The 25,479-nt window shown below is 39.8% G+C and overlaps 1 protein-coding gene across 9 annotated transcripts in view; it reads left to right on the top strand.

The window, feature by feature from the left end:
- Positions 1–25,479, top strand: part of LOC100301649 (calcium-activated potassium channel subunit alpha-1) — a 208,472-nt gene that overhangs the window by 145,201 nt on the left and 37,792 nt on the right. For 5 of the 9 annotated variants that reach the window (XM_021581123.2, XM_021581121.2, XM_021581125.2 and 2 more), the window contains exons 10-20: positions 397–507; positions 1,067–1,172; positions 7,133–7,215; positions 7,494–7,563; positions 7,757–7,912; positions 8,220–8,329; positions 8,521–8,589; positions 9,671–9,757; positions 10,197–10,273; positions 12,544–12,552; positions 24,304–24,489. In XM_021581123.2, the coding sequence (XP_021436798.1) occupies positions 397–507; positions 1,067–1,172; positions 7,133–7,215; positions 7,494–7,563; positions 7,757–7,912; positions 8,220–8,329; positions 8,521–8,589; positions 9,671–9,757; positions 10,197–10,273; positions 12,544–12,552; positions 24,304–24,489 (1,064 nt within the window). The remainder of the gene's footprint in view (positions 1–396; positions 508–1,066; positions 1,173–7,132; positions 7,216–7,493; positions 7,564–7,756; positions 7,913–8,219; positions 8,330–8,520; positions 8,590–9,670; positions 9,758–10,196; positions 10,274–12,543; positions 12,553–24,303; positions 24,490–25,479) is intronic. The other 4 variants (XM_021581131.2, XM_021581136.2, XM_021581142.2 and 1 more) reach the window with 1 other exon arrangement.

Here is a 25,479-nt window from a genome sequence, read left to right as displayed (position 1 = left end):
GCTCAGCTCTGTGATCTCTCCTGTCTTTCAGGCACCACATAGGACTAAAGAGCTCTTACTGACACCTGTTCACATAAAAAATGGACTCCTGTTCATCACAGAACATGTACAAACCAGGGAGAATTATGTATTTTTGGGGGAAGTTAACAATGGGCTGACAGTGTTCATTTTCTACACAGAAACCACATTTTTGAGGTCCTTTTTTATTGACTATACTGTGGTGTGGACAAAACTTTTTTGTCAGATCCAACTTATAATTTCATTTTATTTTCAGAATCAAGAAGGAATGTGACACTGACATCTATCAGTAGTTTATCAGCGTCTTCATTTTGGCTGCAGCTTTTAGCAAACCATAGCTTAAATCTTATGACTATTCCTGGATCTTATTTCCTATAGGCACATCGTGGTCTGTGGTCATATAACACTTGAAAGTGTATCCAACTTCCTTAAAGACTTCCTACACAAGGACAGGGATGATGTCAATGTAGAAATTGTTTTTCTCCATAAGTAAGTGTACCATGTTTTTTCCTTACACTTTACAGGCCAGTTTCCAGGACCCAGATTAAGCCTAGTCCTGGACTAAAAACCATACTCAATGGGAAATTGAAAGTGTGTTTAATTCCACGACTATGTTTAATCTGGGTCTGGAAAAATGGCCCCAAAACTCATAACAATACTGAGTGTTTCAGAGAAGGAAAGGCGATAGCAGCTCCCAAAAAAATGACTCCCAACAACCTTTCGGGAACTGCCACCACCTTTCCTTTTTTTGGAATACTCAGACTCTACAATGACTATATCCTAAAAAGCACCCAGATCCATGGAAACCGTTGGTAGCGCTGGGCCTGCCCGGTACACCAGCATACTACTTATAGCAATACATTAGAATAAATGACATTTCAAATACTACACAATAAATTGCACTTTGATTTGCTGAGGAGACGAGACCTCACTCAGCCCCCTAACATTAACACATAGGTCGCTCTCCTGTCTGTCCCAGTACTAAACCGAATCTTGAGGTGAAGTGGAGGCCCTGGTTAACATTAACAAACTCTACTTTGTGTCCCAGTATTTCCCCTAATCTTGAGCTGGAAGCCTTGTTTAAACGCCACTTCACCCAGGTGGAGTTCTACCAGGGATCTGTTCTCAACCCACATGACCTGGCCAGAGTCAAGGTAATTGGCCTGTTTTAATGAGTATTAACCTGACTTATTTCTTTCAGCTACTAATGGAGAAAAGGGCCTTGACAGTCCAACTCTTCAATAAGTTTTCCCGGTCCTTGTTGTATAAGAACATTTGGTCACACTTTACAATATGGTAACCTTTTATAATGCGTTTACAAGGGTTTATGTGTATATATATATATATATATATATATATATATATATATATATATACTACCGTTCAAAAGTTTGGGGTCATGTAGAAATGTCCTTGTTTTTGAAAGGAAAGCAAATTTTTTGTCCATTAAAATAACATCAAAATGATCAGAAATACAGTGTAGACATTGTTAATGTTGTAATCGACTATTATAGCTGGAAACAGCTGATTTTAAAGGAATATCTACATAGGTGTTCAGAGGCCCATTATCAGCAACCATCACTCCTGTGTTCCAATGGCACGTTGTGTTAGCTAATCCAAGTTTATCATTTTAAAAGGCTAATTGATCATTAGAAAACCCTTTTGCAGTTACGTTAGCACAGCTGAAAACTGTTGTCCTGATTAAAGAAGCAATAAAACTGGCCTTCTGTAGACAAGTTGAGTATCTGGAGCATCTGCATTTGTGGGTTCGATTACAGGCTCAATATGGCCAGAAACAATGAACTTCCTTCTGAAACTCGTCAGCCTATTCTCATTCTGAGAAATGAAGGCTATTCCATGCGAGAAGTTGCAAAGAAACTGAAAATCTTGTACAACGCTGTGTACTACTCCTTTCACAGAACAGCGCAAACTGGCTCTAACAAGAATAGAAAGAGGAGTGGGAGGCCCCGGTGCACAACTGAGCAAGAGGACAAATACATTCCTCACAAGTCCTCAAATGGCCCGCAAAGCACCCGTCTCAACGTCAACAGTGAAGAGGCGTCTCCGGGATGCTGGCCTTCTAGGCAGAGTTGCAAAGAAAAAGCCATATCTCAGAGTGGCCAATAAAAATAAAAAATGAAGATGAGCAAAGAACACAGACAGAGGAACTCTGCCTAGTAGGTTTGTCAAAAAGTTTGGACACACCTATGTAACGGATGTGAAACGGCTAGCCTAGTTAGCGGTGCGCACTAAATAGCGTTTCAATCGGTGACGTCACTTGCTCTGAGACCTTGAAGTAGTAGTTCCCCTTGCTCTGCAAGGGCTGCTGCTTTTGTGGAGCGATGGGTAACGATGCTTCGTGGGTGTCAGTTGTTGATGTCTGCAGAAGGCCCCTGGTTCGCGCCCGGGTATGGGCGAGGGGACGGTATAAAGTTATACTGTTACATTGATGCTGTTGACCCGGATTACTGGTTGCTGCGGAAAAAAAAGGAGGAAGGTCAAAAGGGGGGTGAGTGTAACGGATGTCAAATGGCTAGCTTAGTTAGCGGTGCGCGCTAAATAGCGTTTCAATCGGTGACGTCACTTGCCCTGAGACCTTGAAGTAGTAGTTCCCCTTGCTCTGCAAGGGCCGCGGCTTTTGTGGAGCAATGGGTAACGATGCTTCGTGGGTGTCAGTTGTTGATGTGTGCAGAAGGCCCCTGGTTTGCGCCCGGGTATGGGCGAGGGGACGGTCTAAAATTATACTGTAACACCTACTCGTTCAAGGGTTTTTCTTTATTTGTACTATTTTCAACATTGTAGAATAATAGTGAAGACATCAAAACTATGAAATAACAAATATAGAATCATGTAGTAACCAAAAAAGTGTTAAACAAATCCAAATATATTTAATATTTGATAGCCACCCTTTTCTTTGATGACAGCTTTGCACACTGTTGGCATTCTCTCAACCAGCTTCACCTGGAATGCTTTTCCAACAGTCTTGAAGAGTTCCCACATACAGTTGAAATCGGAAGTTTACATACACTAAGGTTGGAGTCATTAAAACTCGTTTTTCAACCACTCCACAAATTTCTAGTTTTGGCAATTTGGTTAGGACCACTACTTTTTCCAACAATTGTTTACAGGCAGATTATTTCACTTATAATTCACTGTATCACAAGTCCAGTGGGTCAGAAGTTTACATACAATAATTTTACTGTGACTTTAAACAGCTTGGAAAATTCCTGAAAATGATGTCATGGCTTTAGAAGCTTCTGATAGGCTAGTGGACATCATTTGAGTCAATTGGCGCTTTACCTGTGGATGTATTTCAAGGCCTACCTTCAAACTCAGTGCCTCTTTGCTTGACATCATGGGAAAATCTAAAGAAATCAGCCAAGACCTCCACAAGTCTACTTCATCATTGGGAGCAATTTCTAAATGCCTGAAGGTACCACGTTCATCTGTACAAACAATAGTACACACGTATAAACACCATGGGACCATGCAGCCGTCATACCGCTCAGGAAGGAGTCTGTCTCCTAGAGATGAACGTGCTTTGGTGCGAAAAGTGCAAATCAATCCCAGAACAACAGCAAAGGACCCTGTGAAGATGCTGGAGGAAGCAGGTGCAAAAGTATCTATATCCACAGTAAAACAAGTCCTATATCGACATAACCTGAAAGGCCGCTCAGCAAGGAAGAAGCCACTGCTCCAAAACCACCATTAAAAAAGCCAGACTATGGTTTGCAACTGCACATGGGTACAAAGATTGTACTTTTTGGAGAAATGTCTTCTGGTCTGACCATAATGACAATCGTTATGGTTGGAGGAAAAAGGGGGAGGCTTGCAAGTCGAAGAACACCATCCCAACCATGAAGCAAGGGGGTGGCAGCATCATGTTGTGGGGGTGCTTTGCTGCAGGAGGGACTGGTGCACTGCACAAAACAGATGGTATCATGAGGTAGGAAAATGATGTGGATATATTGACGCAACATCTCAAGACATCAGTCAGTTAAAGCTTGGTCGCAAATGGGTCTTCCAAATGGACAATGACCCCAAGCATACTTCCAAAGTTATGGCTTACGGACAACAAAGTCAAGGTATTGGAGTGGCCATCACAAAGCCCTGACATCAATCTCATAGAACATTTGTGGGCAGAACTGAAAAAGCGTGTGAGCAAGGAGGCCTACAAACCTGACTCAGTTACACCAGCTCTGTCAGGAGGAATGGAACAAAATTCACCCAACTTATTGTGGGAAGCGTGTGGAAGGCTACCTGAAATGTTTGACCCAAGTAAAAAAAAATTAAAGGCAATGCTACCAAATACTAATTGAGTGTATGTAAACTTCTGACCCACTGGGAATGTGATGAAATGAATTAAAGCTGAAATAAATCATTTTCTCTACTATTATTCTGACATTTCACAATCTTAAATTAAAGTGGGGATGCTAACTGACCTAAGACAGGGAATTTTTACTTGGATTAAATGTCAGGAATTGTGAAAAACTGAGTTTAAATGTATTTGGCTAAGGTGTATGTAAACTTCCGACTTCAACTCTGTGCTGAGCACTTGTTGGCTGCTTTTTCTTCACTCTGCCGTCCAATTCATCCCAAATCACCTCAAATGGTCTTCTAGGCAGAGTTCCTCTGTTCGGTGTCTGTGTTCTTTTGCCCATCTTAATCGTTTATTTTTATTGGCCACTCTGAGATATGGCTTTTTCTTTGCAACTCTGCCTAGAAGGCCAGCATCCCGGAGTCACCTTTTCACTGTTCAAATCAAAGTATATTTGTCATGTGCGCCGAATACCGTGAAATGCTTACTTACAGGCTCTAACCAACAATGCAAAAAAAAGGTATTAGGTGAACAATCGGTAAGTAAAGAAATAAAAACAACAGTAAATAGACAGTGAAAAATAACAGTAGCAAGGCTATATACAGTAGCGAGGCTATAACAGTAGCAAGGCTATATACAGACACCGGTTAGTCAGGCTGTTTGAGGTAGTATGTACATGTAGATATGGATAAAGTGACTATGCATATATGATGGACAGAGAATAGCAGTAGCGTAAAAGAGGGGTTGGCAGGTGGCGGGTGGTGGGACACAATGCAGATAGCCCCGGTTAGCCAATTTGTGGGAACACTGGTTGGTCGGGCCAATTGAGGTAGTATGTACGACTAAAGTGACTATGCATATAAGATTAACAGAGAATAGCAGCAGCGTAAAAGAGGGGTTGAGGGGACACACAATGCAAATAGTCTGGGTAACCATTTGGTTACCTGTTCAGGAGTCTTATGGCTTGGGGGTAAAACTTTTTGAGATGCCTTTTTGTCCCTGACTCCGGTACCGCTTGCCATGCGGTAGTAGAGAGAACAGTCTATGACAATTTTTAGGGCCTTCCTCTGACACCGCCTGGTGTAGAGGTCCTGGATGACAGGCAGTTTAGCCCCAGTAATATACTGGGCCGTATGCACTACCCTCTATAGTGCCTTGCAGTCGGAGGCCGATCAATTGCCGTAGCAGGCAGTGAAGCAACCAGCAACCAGATGCTCTCGATGTTGCAGCTTTAAAACCGTTTGAGGATCTCAGGAACCATGCCAAATCTTTTTAGTTTCCTGATGGGGAATAGGCTTTGTCGTGCCCTCTTCACGACCGTCTTGGTGTGTTTGGACCATTCTAGTTTGTTGGTAATGTGGACACCAAGGAACTTGAAGCTCTCAACCTGCTCCACAACAGCCCCGTCGATGAGAATGTGGTGTGCTCGGTCCTCCTTTTCCTGTAGTCCACAATCATCTCCTCAGTCTTGCTTACTTCGAGGGATAGGTTGTTATTTTGTCACCACCTGGACAGGTCTCTGACCTCCTCCCTAACGGCTGTTGACGTTGAGACTGGTGTTTTGCGGGTATTATTTAATGAAGCTGCCATTTGAGGACCTTGTTTCTCAAACTAGACACTCTAATGTACTTGTCCTCTTGCTCAGTTGTGCACCGGGGCCTCCCACTCCTCTTTCTATTCTGGTTAGAGCCAGTTTTCTCTGTTCTGTGAAGGGAGTAGTACACAGCATTGTATTTCAAAAGGTTTTTGTAATCATCAATTAGCTTTTTAAAATGATTAACTTGGATTAGCTAGTATAATGTGCCATTGGAACACAGGATTGATGGTTGCTGATAATGGGCCTCTGTACGCCTATGTAGATATTCCATAAAGAAATCAGTTGTTTCCAGCTACAAAAGTCATTTACAACATTAACAATGTTTACACTGTATTTCTGACCAATTTGATGTTATGTTTGATGTTATGTTGATGTTTAATGGACAAAAAATGTTGCTTTTCTTTAAAAAACCTGGACTTTTCTAAGTGACCCCAAACCTTTGAACGGTATTGTGTATATTGTATTTTTTACTGTCAAACATTCATTGAGACATAATTTAGCAGCCAGGTAAGTTATTGGCTGTGCCTGAAATCTGTGCTGCTTACTACACACTAAAACGGCATAATATTAACAAATATTACTACATTAGAAGGTCTGTTTCTAGTAAAATCGAATGCAGTAAGCAACAAATATCAGCATCCTAGGCTCATCCATACTGAGAATGCATATTATTACCGTCATTCACTCATTTTGGGTACAGCGTGAAACCATATCTGATTATCAGCTGTTGTCAAACACACGTGGGTCTCGAAAGACTAATCTCTTCCTCAATAGTGTGCAGTGAATTTTACTAGTTGAAAAGCCAACATGAGTATGACATCCTGGCATTTAAAGCATACAACATTTTGGGAATTTCACATAGTATAACATTTTATATTTTCGTAAAACCCACAATGCCAACTATTTAGTATGGGTATTCGGACACAGCTATTGATATCTATAAAGGGTAAATATACTTTGACTGAAGTTAGAAATTAACGCACGGTGACGTACAATGCTGTTCATAGCTCTGAGTGAATGCAGTTATGATTTCTAGTGTCTCTACAGATGGAGCACCTGGGTGGTTGGCATCAGTCTAATGTCCTAAGTCTATCTGCCTCCCAAATGCCACCCTATTCCCCTACGTACAGTAGTGCACGACTTTTGACCAGTGTCTGTATAGAGTCAGGTCTTATGTTTCTGTCATCTCCCGCCCTCAGATAGAGTCAGCAGACGCCTGTTTGATCCTAGCTAATAAATACTGTGCAGACCCTGATGCTGAGGATGCCTCCAACATCATGAGGTACAGAAACAACTTAACCAAGCTGTGTTGTATAACTGTGTATTGGAAATATGGAAATGTATTCTGATATACAAAAGTTATTCCATTTTCTATCACCTTGATAAATTACGCAAGTACAGTATGCTTGAGAGCACGTGAAAATGTATTCTGGAGAAATGCATTGATAATACATACCAATGTCTAACCTCAAGTTCCCTAAGCAAGAAACCTGTGTTACTACTACTGTGTCCTAGATGTGTTAGATGGGTCTTAAGTTGTTTCTTGTAACAATATTTCAGGGTGATATCCATCAAGAACTACCACCCAAAAATCCGAATCATTACCCAGATGTTGCAGTACCACAACAAGGTGTGTACAGTACAAACCCTTCAGAGTGCTACTTATTACACTGTGTCATTGAACTCCAGCGGAGGCAGGCGAACATGAGTTCTCTACTGAGGCTCTTCCTGCACCTCCCTTGTATAGAAGGGTTGCAAAATTCAGGAAATGTATGAGAATTTTAGAACCTTAATCTCGCTCCACCTTTCCTGTGTGTCCCCAGGCCCACCTTTTGAACATTCCCAGTTGGAACTGGAAGGAGGGTGACGATGCCATTTGCCTGGCTGAGCTGAAGCTGGGCTTCATAGCACAGAGCTGTCTGGCTCAGGGCCTGTCCACCATGCTGGCCAACCTCTTCTCCATGAGGTCCTTCATCAAGGTACTCGTTAGGGAGAGCCAAAAAGACGTTAGGTCGTCCGTTTAAATCCGTCTCGAAGGACCAGGAAGAGCCAGAGATATTGAACTAACATTATTCTACTTTTCCACAGCCTTTAGTACAGTAATGTTCACACGTTGTCTGACTGGATTTGCATTTTCAGAATACTTGTCTTATATTTAAGTATACACCATACAGTACAGACACTCTTAAAGTGTTATTTGCTTTATGGTCACTTTATGCGAGTGAAATATGTTCATGATAAAATACTGTACCTTTGCAAGCCATTTTTTATCTGTTATTGTTTCAGATTGAAGAGGACACGTGGCAGAAGTATTACCTGGAAGGAGTAGCCAATGAAATGTACACTGAGTATCTGTCTAGTGCCTTTGTGGGCTTATCCTTCCCGACCATTTGTGAGTAAGTATGACCCTCTTTTCTGAAGTACCCTACAATATCAAGTATATTCTCTCTCCCCCTCTAACTTTTTCTTTTTCCTCTCTCTCATCCCTCTCCCTCCTTTTCTTTCTCTACGTCTGTCTGTCTGTCTCTCTCCTACTCATCCCTTTGATTGTGTATAAATATTTCTGATTTTGAATGCTCCTCTCTAGACTCTGCTATGTGAAGCTGAAGCTGCTACTGATTGCTATCGAGTACAAGTCTGATATAAGGGAAAGCAGGTAAAGTTCACTGTGTTGTACATTGCCAATTGTACAATGTGATGTTTGTCAGAAATTGTATTGTAAAAATAACGTTGAACCAAGTCATGTGCAGCACAGTACAGGATGTCCATTTTCCAGATATTTACATGCAAACCTCAATATCCAGACTACAATGACAATACAGCTGTCCTGACTTTGATCTATTGTAATGGATTTCAACTTCAACTTAATACACAGTACTCATCACTAATTGACACAGATAGTTTACAAAGTTTGACAAAGAAAGTGGTATGCCCCCGACATCCATATTCTTTATTTTTTACCTTCAATACTTTCAAACACACCCACATTCATCCATGTCGCATTTGTTATTCAGATTTGTATTCATATTTATAGTTGGATGTTTCCACCATTCCATTTCAGATTACTGTTTGATGTGTATGCAGGTGTGAATTATGCAATTAACTTTTCTTTTATTACAGCATGGCTGGTGTTCTTGGCCAAATTACTGTCACAGTCTCAGTGGAAAAGAAACATCAATGACTCCTTTCCATCTAAAATCATTGCCATGTACTATCTTAACCTAATTACTGAGGATTGATGTGGCGTGTATGTTCCTCTTAAAGAGCCAGTGCTTGTTTACTGAACCATCAGGTTCATACAAATGGCCTGATCGCCCCAAATCTGTTTGTGCTGTTTGTACACAAACAGTTCTGGGGTGATCTGGCTAGTTAGTATACAAGCATCTTCCCAGCTGACAACGCTGGTTGAAATGGTGTCATTACAACCTGTTTTGGCCACTGGTTTAGCTCTGAGGATTCTCATATTGTCCCTTCCATTCTCTATAGGTGGAGGTTCTCTAATCATTACTTGTAACTGTTTAATTATCATTGGGTGATGGCAGCTATTTTATAATACCAGTGACACCTGCATTTGTTTTTAGCTTGATTCCCAGGAACTACAGTACCTCACCAACCCGTGTTTGTCCGAAAGGCGTACCTTGTGTACCATTCCTTGTGATTAGTGCATTAGGATGTTAAATGTAACAGAAAGATTCTCCTCATTGACGACCATGTATATTTGTTTGTATTGACAACAGCACCCTCATCAACCCTGGGAACCATGTGAAGATGCAGGAAGGAACCCTGGGATTCTTTATCGCCAGCGATGCCAAAGAAGTAAAGAGGTATGTAAATGTTTAGAGTTTCAAGTTTTAATGTCACATGCACAAGTACAGTGAAATACTTTTCTTGCAAGCTTTAAACCCAGCAATGCAGTAATCAATAACAGTGTAATACTAAAAATAACAAGGTAGAATAAAAACACATGAGATAGAAAAATAAGAAATAAGAAGAACACGATGAGGTAAGTAAGTATAGTATATACAGGGTCAGTTCCAGTACCATATTTCCAATGTGCAGGGATAGTGGAGTGATGGAGGTAAATATGTACAGGGGTAAGGTGACTAGGCATCAGGATAAAATATACTGCAAATGTAGGAAAATGTACCTAATTGCCTCTGTTAGAAGAGACAGAAAGCCTACAAATACAGTTTGATATCAAACTACTGTATGTTCAATTACTCTTGGACTTGCTGATGATTTAATACTGTGCTGTTTTCTTAGGGCACTTTTTTACTGCAAAGCTTGTCACGATGACATCACAGATCCCAAAAGGATAAAGAAATGTGGATGCAAACGATGTAAGTATTTATTTACTGTTCTTTAATTAATAACAATATTTATTGAGCTGTGTCTTTAATGCACAGGCATATTTTAATATGCATATGTAGATACTGTATAAAACTGTGCCTTACGCCTCGATCACACCTACTTTGTTGTTGTGCAAAATGGTACGCAGCATCCTCTGGATATGTGGCAAACAAAAGTTCAACATTCAATCTCTGATACCGTTTCTGTTAAGCCGTCTACGCATACAGTTTGACACATACACTTTGACACATACACTTTGACCCATACACTTTGACCCATACACTTTGACACATACAGTTTGACCCATACACTTTGACCCATACACTTTGACCCATACACTTTGACACATACACTTTGACACATACACTTTGACCCATACACTTTGACCCATACACTTTGACACATACATTTTGACACATACACTTTGACCCATACACTTTGACACATACACTTTGACACATACACTTTGACACATACAGTTTGACACATACACTTTGACCCATACACTTTGACCCATACACTTTGACACATACACTTTGACACATACACTTTGACACATACACTTTGACACATACACTTTGACCCATACACTTTGACACATACACTTTGACACATACACTTTGACACATACACTTTGACACATACACTTTGACACATACACTTTGACACATACAGTTTGACACATACACTTTGACCCATACACTTTGACACATACACTTTGACACATACACTTTGACACATACACTTTGACACATACACTTTGACCCATACACTTTGACACATACACTTTGACACATACACTTTGACCCATACACTTTGACCCATACACTTTGACCCATACACTTTGACACATACACTTTGACACATACACTTTGACCCATACACTTTGACCCATACACTTTGACACATACACTTTGACACATACACTTTGACACATACACTTTGACCCATACACTTTGACCCATACACTTTGACACATACACTTTGACACATACACTTTGACACATACACTTTGACACATACACTTTGACACATACACTTTGACACATACACTTTGACACATACACTTTGACACATACACTTTGACACATACACTTTGACACATACACTTTGACGCATACATTCAATAAATCCAACGTATGCACCACACATAACGCACTGCAACTGCCTCTTCAATGTAAGGCTGCAAGGCAAACGCATCGTTACGTTGGAAATGAATGTACTTCTGGTGTACCAAAATGCAATGACGCTGTCGGTGTGACCGAGGTGTTAGTTATTTTTTTACATAAAAGATATTTGAACAATGTGTATACTGTACATGTATTATACTGTACTGCATGTTCTACTATACACATTTCTATAATTATTAGATATTATTCATGTACAATAACTACCAAAGTTGTTGAATAAACACCTCTTCAGATGCCCGTTGACAGGTATTTGTTTAGAGGTTTGAGCAGAGCCCAACATTAACATAAACATTATAGCGTCACTACATTGCCTGTGTCACATGTGACACCCTGTTCCCTTTATAGTGCACTACTTTTGACCAGGATCAATAGAACTGTGGTCAAAATTAATGCCTTATATTGGGAAAAGGATGCCATTTGGAACAAAGCCATTGTCTTTACACGATCTACATAGCCATTTGTCTAAACCAGTTATGTCCTTTATTAATAATCCACAGGATAAAACCCTGTAACCTCTGCCTCAGGAAAGGCCATATGATTACTTTAAACAAGCATTCAGTGCACAAATAACTGTGTACAGAAAATTAATAAAGTGTAATTTGGGCTAACTCTCAAATTACACTTTATTCCCTATATATTGCACTACGTTTGACCAGATCCCACAGGGCCCTGGTCATAAGTAGTGGACACAATAAGGAATAGGTGGCCATTTGGGTTGCATGTTTATTCATATTTAATGTAGCACTCAATAAAGAGAATGAGGATATAGAAACATATAGCCTGGTCCCAGATCTGTCATGTTTGGCATTACAATGACTATAGAAGTTGGCAAAACAATCTGAACAGATCTGGGACCAGTCATGACAACAACAAAAACAGTGTGATCTGTCTTAAATCTGTTTTTATTTTCTCCTTTCAAGATTTCAAACAGGCTTCTTCTATATTGTGCCTTGTTTAAAGAGGCTTGTCTCATATAACTTTGATGACCATATCTACTGACGCTAATGTTTGATGTATTCTCTTTCTGCTGCCTTGGAACATGAAACAATGTTTTAACTGTTCACGTATAGTGCTCTATTGTGAGTAATATAGGTGCCCTACCCCTACCCTCCGTAGTACAGCCTGCTACCCTTGAGTTCGATCTTTTTTGTTATTGTTGAGTGTACTGCACATGTTGCATGTGGCGATGGTGGACACTTCTGCCTGCATCCTTCACGTTCACTCACATCTCATTTGCACGCTATACTCTCAGGTCAAGGAGAACACAAAAAACGTGATGATTGGTAGATTTGTCGACCCTATACATTAGGGTAGATACCCGTCAACCTTAAGTATTTGATGAAGCCAAATATACAATGTAGCCTTAACGAGTCCAATTACATAACAATTATTTTTCCTGTGGTACAAGAGAAAAAAAGACTGTGCTAGTTAGTACCAATTATATATATTTTTTTTGTCCCTGTAAGGAACCCTTTTTTGGCCTTTTTACATCAGTTCTTCGAATAACTCTTGGTATAACCATATGTATAGTTCTTAATTACATTGACAGAATCAGAGGATTCTTCATTACACTGTTCAACATTTTCTAGCTACTGGTTGCAGTGAAAATTCAGTAAATATTCAAAAAGTGACTGTATTTTTAGAGCTTGTTTCAGGTATTATTGCTGTAAGGGACAGTTTGCTGCTTTATTCTGATTTACTTTGGAGTGAACCAAAGATGGCGTCGAAGAACATGGTTGACGTTTTACATTCTCCCAACCAAATGGGCTGTTATGATAGTTTTTTGGGGTTTGTGTAACTTATTGTTTTTACTTATTGTGTACATAATGTTGGTGCTACTGTCCCTTCTGACCGAAAATAACTTCTGGGCATGAGAACAGTGATTACTCACCGCGGACTGGAAGAAACTTTTTCCTTTAACGAGTCCGACGAGAAGGATATCCTGCTTTCACTGGAACAGGCCCAGATTCTTGCCTCCTTCTGAGAGTCCGTAGGCGAGCGAGTAAACCCCCACTGTCATCCGTTCTTCTTGCTAACGTGCAATCATTGGAAAATAAAATTGATGACCTACGATTAAGATTATCCTACCAACGGGACATCAAAAACTGTAACATCTTATGTTTTACGTGACGTGACTGAACGACGATACGGATAATATAGAGCTGGCTGGATTTTCCATGCACCTGCAGAACAGAGATGCTACCTCTGGTAAGACGAGGGGTGGGGGTGTGTGTCTATTTGTCAATAACAGCTGGTGCGCGATGTCTAATATTAAAGAAGTCTTAAAGAAGTACCTTATGATAAGCTGTAGACCACACTATCTACCAAGAGAGTTCTCATCTATATTATTCGTAGCCGTCTATTTACCACCACAGAACGAAGCTGGCAATAAGACCGCTCTCAACCAACTCTATAAGGTCGTAAGCAAAGAAGAAAATGCTCACACAGAAGCGGTGCTACTAGTGGCCGGGGACTTTAATGCAGGCAAACTTTGGCAAATATGTGCAACCAGAGGGAAAAAAATCCTAGACCACCTTTACTCCACACACAGAGATTCATACAAAGCTCTCCCCCGCACTTCATTTGGCAAATCTTACCATAATTCTATCCTCCTGATTCCTGCTTACAAGCAACATCTAAAGCGGGTGTACCAGTGACCAGTGACTCGCACAATACGGAAGTGGTCAGATGACGCGGATGCTACACTACAGGACTGTTTTGCTAGCACAGACTGGAATATGTTCCGGGATTCATCCAATGGCATTGAGGAGTACACCATCTCAGTCATCGGCTTCATCAATAAGTGCATCGACGACGTCGTTCCCATAGTGACTTTACGTACATATCCGAACCAGAAGCCATGGATTACAGGCAACATCCGCATTGAGCTAAAGGCTAGAGCTGCCGCTTTCAAGGAGTGGGAGATTAATCCAGACGCTTATAAGGAATCCCGCTATGCCCTCAGACGAACCATCAAACAAGTCAAGTGTCAATACAGGATTAAGATTGAATCCTACTACAATCGGAATAAGAATGTGTTCTTAACTGACTTGCCTAGTTAAATAAAAAGGTATAAAAATGTATAAATATAAAAAAATATAATAATAATAATAAATAAAAAAATCGCCGCAAAAATACGGATTTCTGATTGTATGCTCGTCGGCTGTGGCAGGGCTTGAAAACTATTAAGGACTACAAAGGGAAACCCAGTCGCAAGCTGCCCAGTGACGCGAGCCTACCAGTCGAGCTAAATGCCATTTGTGCTCGCTTCGAGGCAAGCAACACTGAAGCTTGCATGAAAGCATCAGCTGTTCTGGACGACTGTGTGATAACGCTCTCAGTAGCCGATGTGAACAAAACCTTTAAACAGGTCAACATTCACAAAGCTGCTGGGCCAGACGGATTACCAGGACATGTACTCAAAGCATGCGCAGACCAACTGTCAAGTGTCTTCACAGACATTTTCAACCTCTCCCTGAACGAGTCTGTAATACCAACATGTTTCAAGCAGAACACTATAGTCCCTGTGCCCACGAAAATGAAGGTAACTTGCCTAAATGATTACGGCCCTGTGGCATTCACATCGGTTGCCATGAAGTGCTTTGAAAGGCTGGTCATGGCTCACATCAACAGCATCTTCCCGGAAACCCTAGACCCACTCCAATTCGCATACCGCTCCAACAGATCTACAGCTGACGCAATCTCAATCGCACTCCACACTGCCCTTTCTCACCTGGACAAAACTAACACCTATGTGAGGATGCTATTCATTGCGGCAGGTAGCCTAGTGGTTAGAGCGTCGGACTAGTAACCGAAAGGTTGCAAGATCGAATCCCAGAGCTGACAAGGTAAAATTCTGTCGTTCTGTCCCTGAATCAGGCACTTAACCCACTGTTATTGGGCCTAAATCTCAGCTTTGTTAAATATACAATCGAAGAAAAACTATTATATTTATCACAGTGATTCAGGTGTGACGTTAAAACAGAATAATATGCCCCACCAACATTAGACAGCAATACAGAAAACCCTCAAATTGCTGAAATACTGTAAGTAAATGAAGTAAATTAAATGAGAAAATGAAATCAATGATGAGTGCAGAGATGTATTATAGGTAATGAATATGTATGGAAATTACTTTGTGGCGCAACAGAAAGGTCAGTGTACTTAAATTCCAGAGTTTGTCTGTTCAACAACCAGGTGGGGTCATACTTTAGCTAAACAGCAATAACACATTAAATTGCATGTGATCACTAATGTGAAGTGTTCCAAAAACAAAAAAATTCACGTGAAAAGTCACATGATGTGTTCCAAAAACATGTTTTCACATTTTCACATGTGGAATGTCACAAGTGAAGTGTTCCAAAAAACATATTTTCACATGTTAAATGTCACGTGAGGGTGTTACAAAAAAAAAAAAACAATTCACATGTATTTACATGTAAAATGTCATGTAAAGAGTTCCGGAAACACAGGTTTTCACATGATCATACATGTGAAATGCCACATGTGAATTGTTCCAAATCCATGTTTTCACAAGTAGAATGTCACATAAAGTGTTCCAAAAACACAGGTTTTTAAATGTAAAATATGAAAACACAGATTTTCACATGATTTCACATGTGAAATGTCACGTGACATGTGTATCAAAAACACAATTTCAGATGATTTCAAATGTCAAATGTCACGTGAAATGTTCCAAAAACACGTTTTCACATGTGAAATGTCACGTGAAGTGTTCCAAAAACACGTTTTCACATGTGAAATGTCACGTGAAGTGTTCCAAAAACACGTTTTCACATGTGAAGTGTTTCAAAAACACCTTTCAACATGATTTCACATAAATTAGCTTGCCATTCCTCACTTTAAACGTATAGGATACTTGTTTAGGTGTGCTTTTGGGACAAACTGTAAAATCAAAAGTCCTGTAATTTTATAGTAAGTTACCAGCTACGGAGTTGTGATGAAAATAGTGGGAACAACTTTTTCTGTATTTCTTCAGCTGAACTTTATACAACGATCTGTATTCGGGAAGTGCACAGAAATTAAAATGAAGATTATTTGGGAATTTGATTCACTTTTTGAATTGACCTTAACATTCGTTAGCACACTTTGGACGCAACCATAACCAAAGAACACAAACGAAAAAGTAGCAGTGCTTAGGGACACTTGACATTAAGGCCTAGATTCAATCAGATCAAGCATATTGGTGATCCCAAGCTGTATCACAACCGGCCGTGATTGGGAGTCCCATAGGGCGGCGCACAATTGGCATCCAGGTTTGGCCAGTGTAGGCCGTCATTGTAAGTAAGAATTTGTTCTTAACTGACTTGCCTAGTTAAATAAAGGTAAAATAAATATGGCGGTGTTGGAGTTTTAACTCATTAGACCTGTCAAATCGGTGAGCGGCTGCTCATGTGGTCATTGTCACAAAGCCACACCCATCCTAATCACGTTAGAATTTCATAATGAGAAAGTGTAGGCTATATAGAAATAATGAAACTCAAATCAAAATGAAAAATTAAAATTCTATCAGCCTAATTGAGCTGTAGATCACATAGCACAGTCCGGTGTTCCAACCTGCTCTGTGCAGCCAATTGTAATGTCCTCTTTAGGTATAAGGCCAGGAACTGCTTGGGGATTTGACAGCTCTAATGCAGTTCTACCTCTGACACTGCCAAAACAACCACTATGCAGGTGGCCATTAGTGCAGATCTTATAGAATCTAGCCCTGTGTGCATAAATGCTCTTGGCACTTGTCCTTGCAACCTTTTGGTCTGGAGTGCATTAATGTCTCTGGAGGGCCACCAGATGGTTATTTGTGAACATGAACATATCTCCACACACTATTAAATATGAAAGTATGTATGGTTACAGTACAATGTTGTTCCCTGGTGTACAAAAAGGGTACATGTGCAGAGAATCTAGTACAATGGTACATTTTTCTACCCAATATATTCAATATGGTACTGCATTAGTAACCATGTGGGAGGTGGGAATTTACCAATTGTGAAGTCGGAAATACCAGCTTCAGGTGCATTCTGGTGCTTTAAAGTCATTGGGAAGCTGCAATTGGCTAAATGGCCACATTTGACCACTCCCCCAGATATGCTAATGAGCCCCAACCAGTACTTTTCCACCACACAGTGATTGATGGGTAAAATATTACAAAATACAATTACAAACTTCCATGAAGATCAATGTTACAAAAATAATCTACGGAATACTTATGTTTTGAAATGTATTTTATTGAAATACATGTCGTTTGTATTTTAAAATACAAAAATACATTCACAAATAGATGGGCTGTACAGCAACAGCATTCTCAGTAACGGTTACAGAACCATTTTACTTGATATGATATGTTGTTGTTTATCTACCTTAGTTGAATGCACTGACTGTAAGTCACTCTGGATAGGAGTGTCTGCTAAATTACAAAATGTAATGTATGTGAAAATGAACCAAAATGAACTGCAAAGCACACTGGGTATTATTATTACTATTATTGGCCTTATTTTGGGGTAATCTCTAGATGGGACACAGTTTAACCTAATTATCCTAACCTGCTACGTTAATTCAATTAACCTGATACGTACATTTTCCAAAACCTGCTATGAAAAGTCAATTTCGACAAAAGCTGTATCCCTTCTCGACCAAACCTTGTTTTGTGGCGGAGCTCATTAGAATAATACTCAGCATCTTTTGCAATTGTACATGTTTACATACACAATTATATTTAGTTCATGTAGCAGATGGTCTTATTCCACCATAGTGCCATCAGAATTCTGATACCAATGCAGGGTGAAAGGTGGCCACAAAATGGTGAACCACTATAAAAAAAAAAATGGTATAGAAAAGTGTTTTATATTTTCAAAATATGAATTACAGCACTCGAAAGTATGTTGTTACCTAATACATTGGAGTATACTTCAGCCCAGTGTAATAGAAAATACTCAGAAGTAATTGAAATACATACTTCAAATACATGTAACAGAAATACTGCACATCTCTGCCCCCACTTATATTTTAAAGTGTAATAATGATTGTACCTTATATCCAAAATATAAACTGTACCATGTGAGTTTATATGTGTACCTTTGACTTTTTGTACGCCAAGGAACAACACTGTACCTTAACCATAACCTTATTTTTTGAGTGTGTTAATATATGTAGGTCGTCATCGAAAATAAGAATTTGTTGTTAACTAACTTGCCTAGTTAAATAAAAAATAAATATGTTCCAAGTAATGAGTATGACCCTGCTGGCACTGCAGAAACATTGATGCACTCCTTACCAAGAGGTTGCAAGTTAAAATCCACAAATGTATACTGTAGTGTCCTTAAGCCCTGCATAGTTTTATGTTGATGTTACGCTGGTGTTGATAATTGTGTAATTATTTATTTGATTCTGGGCAGCATTTCCCAAATGTGTTCACAGTACAAAATTATACAAGATTTTACAGTAATTGAAATCAGAATATAGCTGCATACTGTCATTTTATAGAAATAACACATAAGTTGTTGTGCATGTTTACTTTATTTGTACTGCAACTTTAGGCAACATGCAGAAATGTATTATTGGCAATAAATATATAGCCAATCTCTGCAGTAGACTGTCCTTTAACATAACACCTTAATTTAGCTGTAAAATACACTAACTAGTTTTAGATTTACCATATTTTAGACAAAACCTATAGAAGACCATAACACAAAATTCTGAGAACGTCCTAAAAACATAATTGGGGTCATCCCTGAAACAAACTGGGAACTAGACAAAAGCTGCAGGGGACCATGCCTTTTAAAGTATTCTAAATGGCATTTGACATATACGCTTTCACATGTGCTCAAATGTTGTCACGTGTAATTAATGGTATCACATGTTGAAATGTTGCATCCCTGTGATGTATTTCTTTTCACATGATCATGTTTTCACGTGCTCAAATGTTGTCACGTGTAGTGTAATGGTATATTGAAATGTTGCATCCTCATGTTGTCACATTTATTTCACATGAAATCGTGTTTTCACATGTGCTCACGTGTAGTTTCATGTTCTCACATTTTGAAATTTTGCACCCCCATGTTGTCACTTTTATTTCACATTCATTTCATATGAGTTCTCACATGTTGTCATGTGTAATTTTATGTTGTCACATTACTTCACATTAAATCACAAGTGATCACAACGGATCACGCGATCACATGTTAAATTCATGTGTTTTTTCCGTAAGGGTTAAGGTTACTGTGCATTTTCCAGTAACTTAATGGCAGTTGGTCACCAGGTACTGTAGTTCATGTTTATTTTTCAATATTTTTCTGTCAGCCTGCTTCAAGTAGTTATTGTAAAATTCACAGGAAAATTCACTCTCACTGACCTGATGGTGTGACAGGAAGGTCTGTTTGCGGCCAGGTGAGGTCCCAAGTGTGTTCACCACAAAGAATGCTTAGCAGATGTCAACTGATATTACGCTATCTTGTAATCAGAAAAGTCCAGGTAAAGTACAGTAAGTTACTGACAGCTGGTTGACAGTTACAGTGCCAGTCAAAAGTTTGGACACCTAGTCATTCAAGGGTTTTTCTTTATTTGTGCTATTGTCTACATTGCAGAATAATAGTGAAGACATCAACATTATGAAATAGCTCATATGGAATCATGTAGTAACCAAAAAAGTGTTAAACAAATCAAAATATATTTAATATATTGGATTCTTCAAAGTAGCCACCCTTACCCTGATGACAGCTTTGCACACTCTTGGCATATTTTTTTATTATTATTATTATTTTTATTTCACCTTTATTTAACCAGGTAGGCTAGTTGAGAACAAGTTCTCATTTACAACTGCGACCTGGCCAAGATAAAGCAAAGCAGTGCAACACAAACAACAACACAGAGTTACACATGGAATAAACAAACATACAGTCAAATCAAATCAAATTTTATTTGTCACATACACATGGTTAGCAGATGTTAATGCGAGTGTAGCGAAATGCTTGTGCTTCTAGTTCCGACAATGCAGTAATAACAAGTAATCTAACTAACAATTCCAAAACGACTGTCTTGTACACAGTGTAAGGGGATAAAGAATATGTACATAAGGATATATGAATGAGTGATGGTACAGAGCAGCATAGGCAAGATACAGTAGATGGTATCGAGTACAGTATATACATATGAGATGAGTATGTAAACAAAGTGGCATAGTTAAAGTGGCTAGTGATACATGTATTACATAAGAATACAGTCGATGATATAGAGTACAGTATATACGTATGCATATGAGATGAATAATGTAGGGTAAGTAACATTATATAAGGTAGCATTGTTTAAAGTGGCTAGTGATATATTTACATCATTTCCCATCAATTCCCATTATTAAAGTGGCTGGAGTTGAGTCAGTGTCAGTGTGTTGGCAGCAGCCACTCAATGTTAGTGGTGGCTGTTTAACAGTCTGATGGCCTTGAGATAGAAGCTGTTTTTCAGTCTCTCGGTCCCAGCTTTGATGCACCTGTACTGACCTCGCCTTCTGGATGAGGGGTGAACAGGCAGTGGCTCGGGTGGTTGATGTCCTTGATGATCTTTATGGCCTTCCTGTGACATCGGGTGGTGTAGCCAACGAGAGCATACAGGTCGCCGTGGTGGGTAGTATATGGGGCTTTGGTGACAAAACGGATGGCACTGTGATAGACTGCATCCAATTTGCTGAGTAGAGTGTTGGAGGCTATTTTGTAAATGACATCGCCGAAGTCAAGGATCGGTAGGACAGTCAGTTTTACGAGGGTATGTTTGGCAGCATGAGTGAAGGATGCTTTGTTGTGAATTAGAAAGCCGATTCCAGATTTAATTTTGGATTTGGAGATGCTTAATGTGAGTCTGGAAGGAGAGTTTACAATCTAACCAAACACCTAGGTATTTGTAGATGTCAACATATTCTACGTCAGAACCGTCCAGAGTAGTGATGCTGGACGGGTGGGTAGGTGTGGGCAGCAATCGATTGAAGAGCATGCATTTAGTTTTGCCTGCATTTAAGAGCAGTTGGAGGCCACAGAAGGAGAGTTGTATGGCATTGAAGCTCGTCTGGAGGTTTGTTAACACAGTGTCCAAAGAAGGGACAGAAGTATACAGAATTGTGTCGTTTGCGTAGAGGTGGATCAGAGAATCACCAGCAGTAAGAGCGACATCATTGATGTATACAGAGAAAATAGTTGTTCCGAGGATTGAACCCTGTGTCACCCCCATAGAGGGGGAGGTCCGGACAACAGGCCCTCCGATTTGACACACTGAACTCAGAGAAGTAGTTGGTGAACCAGGCGAGGCAGTCAACCAGGAGAGGCAGTCATTCTCTCAACCAGCTTCATGAGGAATGCTTTTCCAACAGTCTTGATAGAGTTCCCACATATACTGAACAATTGTTGGCTGCTTTTCCTTCACTCTGAGGTCCAACTCATCCCAAACCATCTCAATTGGGTTGAGGTCGGGTGATTGTGGAGGCCAGGTCATCTGATGCAGCACTCCATCACTTTCCTTCTTGATCTAATAGCCCTTACACAGCCTGGAGGTGTGTTTTGGGTCATTGTCCTGTTGAAAAACAAATGGTAGTCTCACTAAGCACGAACCAGATTGGATGATGTATTTCTGCAGAATGCTGTGGTAGCCATGCTGGTTAAGTGTGCCTAGAATTCTAAATAAATCACAGATAGCGTCACCACAAAAGCCTCCCCACACAATCACACCTCCTCGTCCATGCTTCACGGTGGGAATCACACATGCAGAGATCATCCGTTCACCTACTCCGCGTCTCACAAAGACACAGCAGTTGGAATCAGAAATCAAAATTTGAACTCATCAGACCAAAGGACAGATTTCCACCGGTCTAATGTCCATTGCTATTGTTCCTTTATCCAAGCAAGTCTCTTCTTCTTATTGGTGTCTTTCAGTAGTGTTTTCTTTGCAGCAATTTGACCATGAAGCCCTGATTCACGAAGTCTCCTCTGAACTGTTGATGTTGAGATGTCTGTTACTTGAACTCTGAAGCATTTATTTAGGCTGCAATTTGAAGTGCAGTTAACTCTAATGAACTTGTCCTCTGCAGCAGAGGTAACTCTTTGTCTTCCTTTCCTGTGGCGGTCTTCATGAGAGCCAGTTTCATCATAGGGCTTGATGTTTTTTGTGACTGCACTTGAAGAAACTTTCACATTTCTTGAAATGTTCGCGGATTGATTGACCTTCATGTCTTAAAGTAATGATGGACTGTCATTTGTCTTTGGTTATTTGAGCTGTTCTTGCCATAATATGAACTTGGTATTTTACCGAATAGGGTTATCTTCTGTATACCACTACTACCTTATCACAACACAACTGATTGGCTCAAACGCATTAAGAAGGAAAGAAATTCCACCAATTAACTTTTAACAAGGCACACCTGCTAATTGAAATACATTCCAGGTGAAGCTGGTTGAGAGAATGCCAAGAGTGTGCAAAGCTGTCATCAAGGCAAATGGTGGCTGCTTTGAAGAATCTCAAATATAAAATATATTTTGATTTGCTTAACTATTTTTTTTGGTTACTACATGATTCCATATGTTATTCCATAGTTTTGATGTCTTCACTATTATTCTACAATGTAGAAAATAGTAAAAATAAAGAAAACCCCCGGAATGAGTAAAAATTAGAGTAACTTTTTAACAGTGTATTGCTTCATGGCATAAAGGCATTCATGTTGGGGGGAAAGAACATGATGGTTCTTCACAACCATCACAGCAGTAAAGAACCCTTCCTGAAATGCAAAAAAAAATGTTACGCTTATCACCCTCACACCTGACAAAGAACCCCTCAATAACCTTTTTTTAGAGTGTGATGTTTACATGATACATATTTGACTTCTGTAGAAAAAGAAGCAGTTCTACTGCAACTAACCACCAGATGTCCTCCAAACTCTATAAACTAGTAATTATTACAACACCCTACCATTTGAAATCTGAAAGTGCCATTTTTTTCTACCCAAAAGTCACTACACCTTCACTTTTTACAAATCCAACAAAGTGAACCCAATTCTTTCCCATTGAGGCCAAACCAGTACCCAGTCCCATCCTCTTACGTGTGTACTGTACTGTATGTGGCTAACATCTCATCCAGTGGCTACATCATGTGAACTTTTCTGAGGATCTATGTCAAGATGACAAAGATATACTGTAGCGTTATAGCTTTTGGCATAACATTGAGATTCCACAGTCCTGCTTTGCTTGGGTTGTCAAATGCTTACAGTTCATGTTCATCACAAAACCAGCAAACTGTTTTATTTAAACCTTTAGGCTGCATACTATATCATGTGATATACCTTTGGTGTAACTGTGATACTATAACTGTGTATAACTGTGATACACTACACAACGAATACAGTAGCCCATCCACTCACCTTTTATATGCAAGTATTGAGTACAGTGTATTTCACCTCAGGGCATCTATCATCCATGACCTTGAGTGTCATCATTGACCCTTTGATATTTACATCCACTAGTCTCAGAAGATAGCTACTGACTGAAGATCCTCATTTTATGTGCATAAGAACACAAGTTAGCATCAATGAATGTTTTCAAACTAAAGCCCACAATAGGATTTAGCTACATTGGTCAGTTTTAGATTATAGAATAGTAGTACCAGTCAGCGATGTGGTAGTTCGAGTCTGACTCCCCAGCTACTCCCTTCCCAAGTATTCCCTAGCCCCATCCTCCTCCCTAGGTACAGAATAACCTTGTGTTGCCATTAACCTGCTGCCTTTCCTCTCCTCCTCTCATCCTGCCATCCAACCAACCAACCACCCTACCGTCCCATGACTGTAGCCAAGATGTCCGTCTACAAGAGAATGATGCTGGCATGTTGTTTTGATTGCGGCCATTCAGAGTGTGACTGCTCTTGCATGTCAGCCAATGTGCATCATGATAGTAACACGAAGGACACCCTTCAGCAACGTGGCTTCCCTCTCTCTCCTGTCTCTCTTAATGATTGCTCAACCACTTTAAGTGCCTGTAAGTTGTCAACGTGACACAGCATGTGTTATCCATGTTCGTGATGTTCACTGTATGTATGTTCATGTGGTACAAAGTCTGGCTCGTTTGTTTTCTGTATGGTTTAAAAGGAATCGATAGTTTAAATATGGCACTTTTGTTAGCTACTGGCGTAATTGTTGATGTTGTTGGATATTCGTGTTATGATTTTAGGTATTGTGTAGTGTCTTTGTCCTGCTACTAGTGAAGATGGTAGTTGTCTTCTAGAGCATGCTATGTTAGTCTAGCGTGTGTTGTGCTGATGTTTCTTCATAGTTTGTGTTTTGGTTTTACTTTAGCGTCAGATAATTTACGGCTTTATTGTTGTTGTTTTAAAAATGTGTAATTTATATGGATTCTTTCAAGATGGGTATGAAATTATGTATCATTATTTTATTGAATTATGAAATGTTTTTAGTTGGTTACAGTACATCTCTTACATTTGAATAAGCTGCGTTTATTGACAAAATGTTAAATAATATTTAGATATTTTGGATGGACATAACCAATTCTCCTTGCCTTTATTATTTGGACATTGTTGAAGGTTTCATAATGCTGTGGCCTATGTGGTACATTTACTAGTGACCTGGATCACTCATCACTGAGATGCTTTAAGAGCCGGGGCTGTAAGACACACAACCCACCCTGCCAAGAAACAAGCCCCTACAGACAGGGACACTGACATGGAGCCAAGGGAGCTTTGTCTCTGGTAACTTAGGCCCCTACAGACAGAGATACAGACATGGAGCCAAGGGAGCTTTGTTCCTGATAACTCAGGCATTTTATATCTCTCTGAGGTGTCGGCGCATGACATCATCACTCGACACTAGTGCATGTTGTTGTTTGTGTCGGGGGAAAATAAGTCCTGAGAAGAGCAGAATATGCAATGTGTTACATGTTACTTTGATATATTAAGTCAGTCCAAATTTATCTAAGCAAACGTCTTTTAATCAAAAGCAGATCTGCAGCACA

Source organism: Oncorhynchus mykiss, chromosome 23 (genome assembly GCF_013265735.2).
Source record: "Oncorhynchus mykiss isolate Arlee chromosome 23, USDA_OmykA_1.1, whole genome shotgun sequence".
In the NCBI taxonomy this organism is placed as follows: domain Eukaryota; kingdom Metazoa; phylum Chordata; class Actinopteri; order Salmoniformes; family Salmonidae; genus Oncorhynchus; species Oncorhynchus mykiss.
This window is presented reverse-complemented; position numbering and strand designations above follow the sequence as displayed.